Source organism: Thunnus maccoyii, chromosome 15 (assembly GCF_910596095.1).
Source record: "Thunnus maccoyii chromosome 15, fThuMac1.1, whole genome shotgun sequence".
In the NCBI taxonomy this organism is placed as follows: domain Eukaryota; kingdom Metazoa; phylum Chordata; class Actinopteri; order Scombriformes; family Scombridae; genus Thunnus; species Thunnus maccoyii.
In genome coordinates, this window is record NC_056547.1 from 5,937,475 (window position 1) to 5,950,007 (window position 12,533).

General features: G+C 38.7%; 1 protein-coding gene across 1 annotated transcript; it reads right to left on the bottom strand.

Annotated features, from left to right (window-relative positions):
- Nucleotides 1–970: 970 nt before the first annotated feature.
- On the bottom strand, nucleotides 971–12,155 carry LOC121913478 (chitin synthase chs-1-like). The gene is made up of 21 exons (XM_042436132.1): nucleotides 12,054–12,155; nucleotides 8,590–8,778; nucleotides 7,577–8,456; nucleotides 6,936–7,119; nucleotides 6,656–6,754; nucleotides 6,025–6,195; nucleotides 5,697–5,871; nucleotides 5,499–5,594; nucleotides 5,169–5,301; nucleotides 4,791–4,991; nucleotides 4,566–4,681; nucleotides 4,296–4,464; nucleotides 3,977–4,156; nucleotides 3,581–3,859; nucleotides 3,273–3,450; nucleotides 3,144–3,178; nucleotides 2,957–3,021; nucleotides 2,472–2,582; nucleotides 2,167–2,381; nucleotides 1,973–2,066; nucleotides 971–1,124 (listed from the first exon to the last, which is right to left on the bottom strand). The coding sequence occupies exons 1-21, from the start codon at nucleotides 12,153–12,155 to the stop codon at nucleotides 1,020–1,022; spliced, it is 3,777 nt and encodes a 1,258-aa protein (XP_042292066.1). The 3' UTR covers nucleotides 971–1,019.
- Nucleotides 12,156–12,533: the final 378 nt, after the last annotated feature.

Here is a 12,533-nt window from a genome sequence, read left to right on the forward strand (position 1 = left end):
GATCCGTCCAGGCACTCAAAACTTAACTTAACATATTTATTATTTATCTTAATTACATATCCACATATTACAGTGACAGTAATAATACAACAATCTACTTAAATCTCCCATGCTAAGCAACAGATGATAAGGACAAGGGGTGTGCCCAAATACAAATACATTCGGCAAAGCACAAATAGTGGGTTTTTTTTACGAATATTTATTTCATTTATTGACTGTCTTGGGACAAATCTCATGTTGTCTAGTGCAATATACAAACACTTTCAGAAAATCATAAAAAGTAGTTGCTTAAAGCTCAACACTTTTTTGATATTTCGGATCCAAGATTATTTAAAAACATACAAATAGTGCAAATAGTGCATTGTTTGTTCTGTCCTCACCATACAACACTTTACAGTTTTTAATGCTGCAAAAGTCTGACAGCTTATCAGTTATTGACTTTGATATACATTTTTTAAATCCCTGATTTTTGACATACGCACACAATCATGATTCAAGTGATATTTTGCCCAACATCCCACCACATTTTCTCGTTTTTATTGACCACAAAAAGATCAGTTTCATCCTTCTTTACATTTTCTAAACTTCATTCATTCCTTTTCACATTTCAGTGCAATAAATACTTTAGTGTAAACACACAAGAGGCAAGTGCAAAGAAAACTATAAAATATTTGAGATGTAGAAGGTAACTTCATATCCCTCATTGTCACACCATGATTCATGTCAAGTTTAGTGACCTGGTGTTGCTTATGCACACACACAAATTACTGTTTTTAGGAGTTGTGTTCTTTTTGTTCTGTCCCTGAGTTGTTTTCTTTTATAATGTATTTTGTTTCCTCTGAAGCACTTTGTGACGAACTGGTTCATCAAAGGCTTTTTTTTAATGAATAAATATGACTTGATTAAACATAAACATAAATAATATACAGTACATAATAGGACATTTTTTGGTAAAATCTCACGTGCAGTTGATATTTCAAAGTGATCAAAAGTTTGGGTGGTGCACAGAAAGTCTGTGTTTACACCAGAGTGCCAACGCCGTGACGTCTGTACAACATGACAGGCATCTCATCATCACTGTCCTCTGGCTCAGAGTCTGAGTTGGAGTTGGAGATGGACTTGACCTGGGAGGAATTTGAATGAACATCAGTACATGTAAATGCCACCACACATACCACATATCACACCTGGAATACCTCAAGCAGGTGACTAAACCATTTGTTCTAGTTTAATGACAGTAGCAAAAGGGGTGCAGTTTGACGTATGTCAGTAAATTAAGTCTCCACTGGCTTCATTAATGAAAGAAAAGTATCTATAGGACAATTGAATGTTCAGTACTGTGATTAGTGTCTTACGTAGCACAACCCTGAATAATTGATTGGGAGGTACATCCTAATCAAGTTGTTCTTATAATCAATTCTATGAATAACAACAAATGCTGTTTGATATAGGACATATCAGCTCAGCTGCTCGCTGTGCAAATGCGGATAGAATTACCAGTAGAAAGCATGATTGGTGACCTTTGTTAAATTGGTAGAAAACAAAGATGTGTCTGATTGTCCTGTCAGTTTCCTGTTTTTTACATTTTTTTTGTTGTTGTTTTTTTATTGTCGCTTTGAGGCCTAAATGATTGCTTTATTGGACTTCATTTACAGGACTTTCTCAATACTCAAGCTAAGTATTTGGAACAACATTTTAATATGGCCTGAATTGAAAGTGTACGTCTGAATCTTATCTTTAAATAACTGAATAGTAGAGATGGCACAGCTTTGTGCCATTTGCCAGCAGTACTATAAAACCAAAGACTATAGATAATTATTATTACTGGTAATTCTAGTATCAGTACAAGTGTTTGTTGTAGTAACTGTAACTATAGTAACTGTGAGTGTTGAGTAGAAGTCAAAAAAGTAGCAACAGTAGTAGTAGTAATAACAGTAACACTTTTTTAGTTATAATATCAGTAGTAATTTACCTTTTTGCCTGGTAGGTATGAATCTTGGCTCTCAGGCTTTGATTCTCTGGGTTCTGTGTCCATAAAGGCTATATAATGGATCAGGGTGTATATTCTGGATAAAAACAGAACAGAAAAGTTATATTTTTAACATTTTTAACATTATGAGCATCAAAAACATGTTGACAACTGAATAGTGATTTGGTGTTTTGTACCTGTGGTACAGCATGGCAAGGAACTGGATCACAACTGACACAGCGAAGCCCAGAATGAACATGAAGGAAATGGGATCGATCACAATGTTTTCTCCAGTGTATTGCAGTTGGAGGTCGACTTTGGGGATCTGGATGGACAAGGACATGTTGAAGAGCTGGAGGGTAAAGGTCGCCACCAGCCACATGGCATTGAGGGCGAAGAAGGCGAAGTTTATCTGTGGGTTATGACAAAGATAAGATTCATTTAATTTCATTGCACACTGGTTTCCTGTTAAGTATGTAACAGTTCCTCACACTGACTGTACCTTGTTTCTCAGCTCTCTCAGGTCACTGGCGATTTTTTTCTGTCTCTCTTTGTCATCAGGCAGAGGTTTCAGGTACTTTTCCTGCAGCTCTTTCCAGAATGCCTCCTCTTCCTGCAGAGAAACACACAGCTCAAATCATTATTCTGAACAAACATCATGTTTAAGCTGCGTACTCATATAGGTAGGGCAGGGAACTAGCTTTGTGTATTTATTTACTGGTATTCCCAAAGATATACTATCGCTGTCACTGTTTGAGTTTAGCAGCAACAGTATAAAATAAGCGTCAAATGAATGAAGCATACCACAGAAGAATAACATAAGGCAGTTAGGGTATTTTTAATATTTGTGCATGCATGTACAGTCAGTTTTTGCCTGCTGTACTGAAACTGAATACGATGAGCATCATTTAGACATTAGACAAAGGTGATTAAAATATCATTTGAGGCAGATAATCATACTTAAATGATAAAACAAGACATACGCACCTGGCTGAGCGTGTCCTCCTGCAGGTGCATGTCAACAGACAAAGTCTGTAAGTCTGTGACCCAACCTGAAGAGAAGAGCAACACAGGAGAATATTAGACAACGTGACATCTGAGAGTGTGTTTGAAACCAACATTTTTGCAGCAGATTCAGACTTTTACAGATTTTTGCCAAATCCTCAGGACTTACACTGGGCAGGATAATTGAAAGAAGGCTCCTCTTGCCTGAAACGCAATTGGAAAGATAATCAGTATCATCTCACACTTTTCATAGGTGACACGCTATATTTCAATTGGTGTTTCAACTTAAGAAAAATACTTCTGCTCTTCCTCAAGGATCTTTATGTCCTCCACAATGGTGTTTTGAGGATGAGGTTCAGGCTGTGTGGGCTCGGGGACCAGGTTGTCCTGGCTGACAGTGAGCTGTTCTCCATTAGCTCTGTGGCTGGATTTTTTACATTTGGCCCATGAGAAGAAACGTGCGAAGGTGCTTTTGGCTGCAGGCATGAAAATTTGTTTTTAAGTTCAGTCAGCTCAAGCACTAATACTTGTTTGGTGTTACTCTATGAATGTAATAAACTTGTGTCTTTTTTATGTTATCTTATCTTAGTTTAATCTGCTATCTACCTTTCTGGGTTGTTGTTTGTGGCTTGGTGGTTGTAGGAGGGGCGGCTCCAGCGGCAGGCTTTGTCTCCCTGGTGCCCCAGGAGACGTTGTTCATGTTGACCATGGAGTAAATAGTGAGCAGGAGGTAGGCACTGGGGATACAGATGATGTAGAGAAAGCCGTGGAACACCAGTGGAAATTCCTGTGGATGCATTATCGCAGTGATGATGTAAATGATCGCCATGGACACGACAAAGATGCTGTTGGGTGTCAAGATGGTTTTGTCCTTCACCATTGAGCCTGATGGAAAGTAGATGGGTGGAGCAATCTTAAGGTTAAAGCAGCTTAAGGTAGGTCTTTATGTGCAACTAAAGTTGCTACATAAATGTCTACATAGTCTGTTTACGTTTAACTCACTTATAATGGTCATTGACACCACCAACATTAGAAATGCATATATGACACTCATGACTTCTGCAATAATGATCTGAGTGTCTGTCTTGAGCTTGAAGCAAAGACCCAGGTAGATGGCAGGAGGTATCACAGACAGGACCAGAGCGCTGTTTGCATTGATGTTGAAGATGAAGGTCAAACCTCCTGAAATACACAAAAGACGGGCCTGAGTTTTACATATTCTACTTTCATTTTATTTGCATACATTTCAATAGAAATTCAGTTGATTTCAAAATTATAGTTTACAAAGGATTATGTCCTCATCTACAAAAATGAACCTAACCTGCGATCAAAAGGCAGATGGTTGCGGGCGCCAGTATAGCTGATGCCAGGGCAAAGAGCTGGTAGAACATGAAGAGTTTGGATATGGACTGGTTCCTCTTGGAAATCAGGCTGGTGGCTCCCAGAAGATCCACAACGTTGGCCATTGTGGATGGTCCCCAACGCCGACGCTGATGGTGCAAAGAGCCATTAGCATGTGATAAAATGATGTGAAAAAATACAAGCACTGCAGAGTGGCACAGTTTTGATCTTGATCAGTCCCAGCACTCACCTGGTTGTAGAGTTCTTTGAAGTCCTCCGGGGCATTAGTGTAGGCATCAGATGCTGCATTGTACTCCACTCTCCATCCCTGCTTCAGCAGCAGCGTACACAGCCAGCGGTCCTCACCTGCAGGGTACAGAGACTTTGTTTAAATAAAGGAAGGAGAGACGAATCATGAGGGATGACATCAGGACTGAGTTCCGAGACAGGAAGTCTAAGAAACGGCATCCATTACCTTGGTCATACTGAATGTAGTGGCTTGCCTCCATGGACTTGGTAGAGTATCTCTTCATCACATTGTCGTCCATAAGTGCCTCTGCTCTGAACAGGCTGAAGCAGCCGGGGCTGCATAGCACGCAGCCAATAACATGCTCCGCCGTCTTCTGTAGCCAGTGGCTGACAGCATACTCAAACTTCTGAAACCATACTGCAGGACCTGCCCAGGAAATACAGAAGCTTTATTAACCTCAGTGCAACGATGCTAGTCACTGTTAGCTTTTCAGGTACAATGGTTGCTATTAGAGCTATTTGTTATTTGTGCTTAAAGCTTTACCTTAACCCCCCTCTGTTAAACCTCTCAACAGTTTTGTACAGTATTGTACTATGTGCCAACCTGAACCAGTGGGGTGAATCCTGCCACATGCTGCCCCAACACGTGGGTACATTTTCAGACGATCGATGAGCAGCATCACAGCAGCCGGCTGGAAGTCTGTGTCCCCGTCCAAAGCAAGGAGGTAGGTGTTGTGCTTCTTTTTCTGAAGGAAAATGCACAGTTTGCTCTGTCTTACATTTATGCCACAGCCATTTCATTGAGGAATACTGCCCATACATGTAAATGCTCATTAAAAAGTCCACAAAATATATACACAACATTTACAGTGTGTCAAAAGTTGGCTGTGTGTTCTTCTGTGTACATGTGCCTTTCTTCTTTTCTCACCTGGACCTCTGCTTGCAGTTCTTTCTCATCCTCTCCTCTCTGCCAGCATCCGTAGTATTTGCTTGTGAGTTTCCAGCCCAAAAGATAGTAAAGGTACATGACCTAGGAAATATTAAATAACAGTTAAAACAAATACATCTAACAGTGCATTGTAGTAGAAAATATTTCATAAAGGTATGAGTCTCCAGCAAGTCAGTTTCCTACCTGAGACCACCTCTTCTTGTGGCGGATGAGCTCTTTGTCCTTGAAGTGGACCACAATGATGTTGCCATGAGGCATGGTGACCACAAGACGACCTCCATACGGCGTCCTTACGATCTTCTGATCAGGTATCTGCTGCTGCTCTCTGAAGAACTTCTCATCAATGTTCATGAAGTTGCTGATAACAGAGAACAGGTAATAGTGATTTGTACTTCATGAAAAATGTGTTAACTACTACTTTTGTTAAGCTACAATCTATAACCTGTGGTAATCTTTAAGACTTAAAGCTTAATGCACCATCATTGTAGATAATTTTTAAGATGGTTCTTACCCATAAACTTCTGTGAGGATTTTCACAAGGTTTATTGCATATTCATTGAGTTCAGACCCGCGATGCCCCTGATGCCCTTCAACAGCATTGAATGCGTCATCAAAGTAGATATGAGCCTCAAAGGTGAAATCATTGATCTTTGGCTCTTTCTTTGGTCTGTACTTGTCCAGTCTGCAGTGATCAGAAAATGACAAAGAGGAACTGTGAGGAAATCCACTGTGAGGAAGTTAATGATGAAGTTGTTACCAATGTACTGCTGAAACTGGGTGAGCTGAGACCTTAACCCTTAGTAGATGAAATCTGTGACAAAAACATCTTTGATATCCAAAATGGTAGGTTAACTCATTTAACAGACTTTTCCTGCTTTTACATTAGACAAACTTCTAACTATAAGTAACATTTCTTCAACTGAACTACTGGACTCAGACTCTCTTGGTAATATCCTTAAGTGTTCTAAATCATGAAACTGTATTCATGTAATCTCTAGAAGTTTATTCTCTTCTCTTACATATCTTTGGTGTGAGGGAATTCAAAGAATAATTGACCTCAAGGAATCAACAAAGAAAGAAACTAATGAAAATGAAGGTAATATTACATAACAGAGACAGAGCATAGAGTCTGCATAACTCACCTGAAGATTGAAATAATGATTTTAATCATCTCATCGTAGGTCTCGTGCCACATGGTTGCACACAGATATACCATTACTGGCTCAAAGGCTGCATAGTCTCTGAAATTAAAAGATTTGCAAATTTGAGATTTTTTTGTTTAGAGGACACACAATTCAATCCCATCTCGATAAATGTCTTCAAGGTCCAAACACACCTTGAAGACTGAAAGATCTGACTTTTGATGATTCTTGCGAGGACCAAAAGTGGAGTATTACTCCTATGCAGACACCACACACTTACCTCTTCATTCTGTCTTTGGTCTGAATGTCAAATCGGGTGTTGAAGAGTAAGGACTGCTCGATAAAGGTTCCTTCATATAGCCTCCTGATGAACAGGTCCTGGGTCCTCTGGATACGATACACGTTGAGGTACCACAAGTGGAGGGTGGCCAACACAAGACCGAGCCACCAAGCCACTGCTGAACCTGAGGAAAGATCAACAAAACATTTAAGGAAAATTTCAGCTTCTGACATGATGAAATATTTTAGCATATTTAGAAAAGTGCAGAGCTTTCTAACATATCAGTGGTAATTTTAATTTCAGATTTGTGAAAATTGTGAACATGCAGCACTAAATAACAAAATAAGCATGCAGGGTTACTTGGTGATAGGTCATTTCCATTTCTGTTTAAAAATAACTTCATCATGATACAAAGATACTGAGGCTAGATTTTTTTCTTTAAAGCAATGGTTCCTGCACACACCTGAGCACTGTGGCTGACAGGTATGTAGAACAAGGTGTGGCGGCCTTCAGAACCTCCACATTTGGTTAACATGTAAATTTAAAAAAAAGTTTTGGTCTGGTGACCCTCCTATGTGACCCTCATATTTATAATTTGTGCTAAATTACATTGTAGGTAATACCAGGCTCTAGTTTATTACCTGATAGTAGGCCGATGTCAGTTATACTGGACATGTCCAGGAAGCACAGAGTGTGTGTAACATCTAAAACCAGATGTGGGAACACATTGCCATTCAGGCTTTGGTTTCTTGCATACACATATTCAGTGCAGTAGCCTGTGAAGTTGACACTTTCAGTCCCATTCAGACTTATTCTGTAGTCCTGATAGTAAACAATAACAGGGATGATCAGCAGAGCCATCACAGCCAGAGAAGCCAGGTACAGAGGCAGGATGAAGCATCGTCGCAGGGCGTGCATCTTGCAGGCTGCAACTGCAAACCAGTGGCACAGTGCTGAGGAGATGAGCTGGACCCCGATGATGATGGCTATAATCCTTGTCTCACGAGTCGGGATGGAGGTCACTATGCCCCAGTCCATCTTGGACAGAGGGACGTAGGCGCCAAGCACACAAGCAGTCACCACGATTCTGAGCAGGCTGGAGAGGATTTGTAGCATGTTCTGACACTTTGTCATGTCTCTGCAAAGTATCTTGAGGGAGACAGAGCCACTGTTCTCACTGATCAATCTGAAGTAGTTATCCCACCAGTTGAAAGACACCAAGAATGACCCACCAACAGCCAGACCGACCCAAATTGCCATCTTGGTATCATTTGGATCCTTCATAATGTATAAGACAAGGAACAGGATGTAACCAAGCAAAATGAGGATGAAGGCAGTGATGGATGGCAGCAGGAAGCGGTTTCTTTCTTTGGCAGTGCACTGGGCTACCACCTGGAGGAGTGCAGACAGGACGCCCACACCGTTCAGTATGGTCACATTGGTCACAATGTCCAAGTGTGGCATGGCCACTATGGTGAGAACTGCTGCACCCAGAGACACCAGGAACTCAAAGAACAGAACCTGAAGAAGAGGCAGAAGAAAGAGATAAAATTCAACTTGGTAAAGAAAAGGGCCAATATATCTGCCAGGCTCTGTCTTTGGCATCAGCTAAAGAGAAAAAAGAGTTAGGAAAAGTAGTTGGACTTTGTCTCACCAGGGCAGCAGTTGCTTTATTTGGCAGCTTTGATGTTTTGTAGCACGCTTTCCAGAAGCTTTTGAGGAAAAGAAGGACACTGGAAGTGATGAGAGAGCAGCCGATACACAGCAGAGCGACAGGTTTCTGGTCAGCTGGGAGGGTCTTAGTGCCTTCATTGGATAAGGTGATCAGGAGGAGGAAAGAAGTCTAAAAACGAGTAAATGAAAAAGTGGTTATGATCAGTTAATTAATACTTCATTGTGAAATGAGCAGCTGCTACATAGACAATGACTGGGTATAGTACTTTGTGGAATTGAGTTATTAGGACAAAATTAAGTTTATATTCTAGACTTGAAAACAGGTATGGACAACAGTTTATTTATTTATAAGCATCTTAGAGTACCTTGAAATGTGCTTTATAAATAAAACATATATATATATATATATATATATATATATATATATATATATTTATATATGTATGAAAAATATGTTAATGAAAATAACAAACCTTGCTACATAGCGCCAATCCGAAGACAAGCACAGCGACTACACATAAAGAGATTAACTTCAGCAGCTTTATTAGTTTCCAGGGTGTATGTTCATCTTCAATGACTGGGACCTCTCGACAGGTATCCCACGGCCTCCTGATTAAAGATACCAAAATGTCAAACTCCAAGGTAGTCTGACGGAAGTAGGAAAGTAGTAATATAACAATATATATGTGTATATATATATATATATATATATATATATACACATATATACACATATATACACACACACACACACATACATACATATATATATATATATATATATATATATATATATACACATTAGGGATGTGCAGAGAGCGCAGTACAAAATTATTTGTATTTGTATTTGTATTCGAATAAAAGTGGACAGAGGCTTAAAAATCCTGTTTTTGTTTTTATTACGCTTTTAATTTTAGAAAAATCAAAGTGTTACAATAAGTGTTCATGAAGCTTGTTCATGAAGCGTGTGTCAGTAGCTCAACTTTATCTCTAGGGAACACTCCCAACTCTGGAAGTGATGTCCAAATTAGGAAATATGCATTATGTAGCAGGTGGATGTGACTCCCGTCACTGAGACCTACTAATAGACATCACAGCGGAGCAGAGGAGAGACACTGAGATAGCGATGTAACCAACCTGCACTCTGGTATTTGACATGGTTCATTTTTCTTCCTGAAAACAAATAATTTTTGAAATATTTGTATGAAACAAATATTCGTAAAAAAAAACAAACCAAAAAAAACACTATTTGTTCTTTGCCAATAATGTATTTGTATTTGGGCACACCCCTACTATACATATATATATATATATATATATATATATATATATATATATATATATATATATATATATATATGTAAATTGATAGATATAAATAAGCACGTAGATGTAGATATATATGAAGTGGAAACCATACTAATGCTTAAAAATAGAAAGGGCCCTATCTTACGCTAAGCGCAGCACAAGTGTCTTCGTTATTTTAAGACCGACACAGTTGTCATATTCCCGTCCATTTGGCACTTGCGCCCATCAGAGCGCCCATGGGCGTGTTGGTCTAAAAGTAAGGTGTGGTCAGGTGCATTATCGGCGCATTGCTATTTTGAGGCAGCGGAGAGCGATTGCGCTATTGACCAACAAAAACCTGGTCTAAAGTCAATGGCGCAGTGTTTCATTGTTATTTTAAGGGCGCATTATCAAGACAGTAATGTGCGCCTACACAGGCGGCCGCACAACATACACTCTGCTTGTTACATACACAGGACGCGCAGCAGTGCACAAACATGCAAAAGGTAACAAATTAAAGGAATACAATGTGAAAGATTATCATTGTGTATATTAACACATTTCAAAATACATGTCATAATGCTTAGTCATAATATTTATCAGAATTAACTAATCATAGTAATGATGGATTAAATTGTTTAATTATTTGACCAAATCATGGTAATACATGTAGGTATTTAAACAACGGATCAGACACAGATCGACTCTCCTGCTGCATCAATACATGATGACATGAGGAACACATGAGGAAATAAATGAGGTGGAAACAAGTATTAAACTGAGGAAGGAAATAAATCTGGACAGCTCCTAGTTGCTGCCAGCAGCAGGATCAGCACCTTGTAGAGCTGATCAAGTCCTGATAACTGTGTTGATGATTCTTTACATGATTACAATCAATGATTTAATTTTTGAACAATATTTAACAAATATTCTTTAACATTTTTGAGAGTACAGTGATCAGGTTTCCATACTTTCAGCAATTAAAACCCTGCTGATTTGACCTGTTACTCCATGACTGAACAAAACGATTTTAAAGAAACCAAAGCTGTAATTAAAAAAATAAACCTTTTCAAAAACCAAACGAAGATAAATTTGCAACAAATTAATGAACAGGATCTTAAACTGGTGGTCTGTGGCCACGGGAGGGTCCAGGAGCAGCAGAGGCAAGTGTGCTCGTTATGGATCGTGCGCTTTCACTTTGCGCACGAGCAGATCCGTTTCCTCTGCAGAGAAGCGCTCCTTCTTCTCTACTTGGCAAATGAGCCATCATAATAGCAATCCGCCAAGGTGCAAGCGCACCTGACTCTTAAAGGGAATGGGAGATGACACTGTGATTGGTTTATTGCATGTTACGCCGAAAACACACCCATGATTAATTAGGAGACTATGGACAACCCCTTTGAACCTTGCGCCTGACGCAGCGACCATTTTTCCGCCGTTAAAATAGCAAAAGTGGATTTGGACACACCCTAAATGCAATTGCGCCGTGCACTTCAGACCGTGCGCTTTACATCGTTAAAATAGGGCCCAAAGTTTTTAAAAAGTGTATTATTTAAAATACTGCAGATGATTTGTATGCATAAATGTAACTATAAAATTTTACTCTCCATATCTTTAATTACTTTTTTCCCATTGTGAATTCCTCAAAATAACAAATATCTAAATTAAAAAGTAATGAACGGAGCATCTTTTGACATTTCCTACTTAAAAACATGCATAACTTATTTATATTACATTAAAACTTTGAATAATTGCAAATAATAAAAAATATTAAATTACAACATTAAAAGAATTAAGTGAATGAGGTGTTACTCAAAGCAACTATTAACAACCAAAATTAATAATATTCCATTATTTTAATATGTTGAATATTTCATTATTATTTTCATGATTTTTAGTTAAATAAATTGCTTTTTTGCAATATATATATATATATATATATATATATATATATATATATATATATGCAATTGGAGTGAATTACCAGCTATTGTCAAAAGCAGTTTATTTAATTTTTTTAAATTATTTTTTTAATGAGCGTATACTTACTTGGGCATATCTCTTTCTTCCTCCATGATGATTGTTGCAAATGCCTGAGTACCTTTGACCGAAAGGCATCTTATAAAGGTTAGCACCTGTAGCTATGACTCATCACACCTGAGCACCAGCCAGGTATTTCATCAATGGGGAGCCAGGAAACAGACGTAGGTGAATGAAGGTGATGGGCAAGTTGTTGGAAAGAAGGAGGGACAATTCCATCTTTTATGCTGCCTATTTTATGGTCTTTATGCTTCCTTGTTGTGCTCTTGTGAAGCAAGATGTTCCCACATCTGTCCATGCTCTCAATTGACACAGTACAGCATTATAAATACTTACGACTTTGGTTAGAAGGCAGATTGTCCCACAAAACTCATGTTGAACATCTCACTCAAAAACTAAAAATTTATATTGGATTCTTGTATCGGAACAGGGCTTGTTTCCCTTTTTTTTTTAAAACAAAAAACAAAAAACACATTATGCTATCTACCATACAGTCCACATTGGATTATAGAGATATCCTGTATGCTCATGCTGCTGCTACCACCCTTGTTATACCACCCCGCTAGACGCTTTCTACCACAACGCCATTCGATTCAT

Coding starts and splice junctions, on each gene's coding strand:
- LOC121913478 (XM_042436132.1), bottom strand. CDS start 12,155: ATGGAATTGTCCCTCCTTCTTTCCAACAACTTGCCCATCACCTTCATT. Junction 8,779..12,053: donor AATACCTGGCTGGTGCTCAG/GTGTGATGAGTC, acceptor ACTCGTTTTTAG/ACTTCTTTCCTCCTCCTGAT. Junction 3,860..3,976: donor GGTGTCAATGACCATTATAA/GTGAGTTAAACG, acceptor ACTTTCCATCAG/GCTCAATGGTGAAGGACAAA.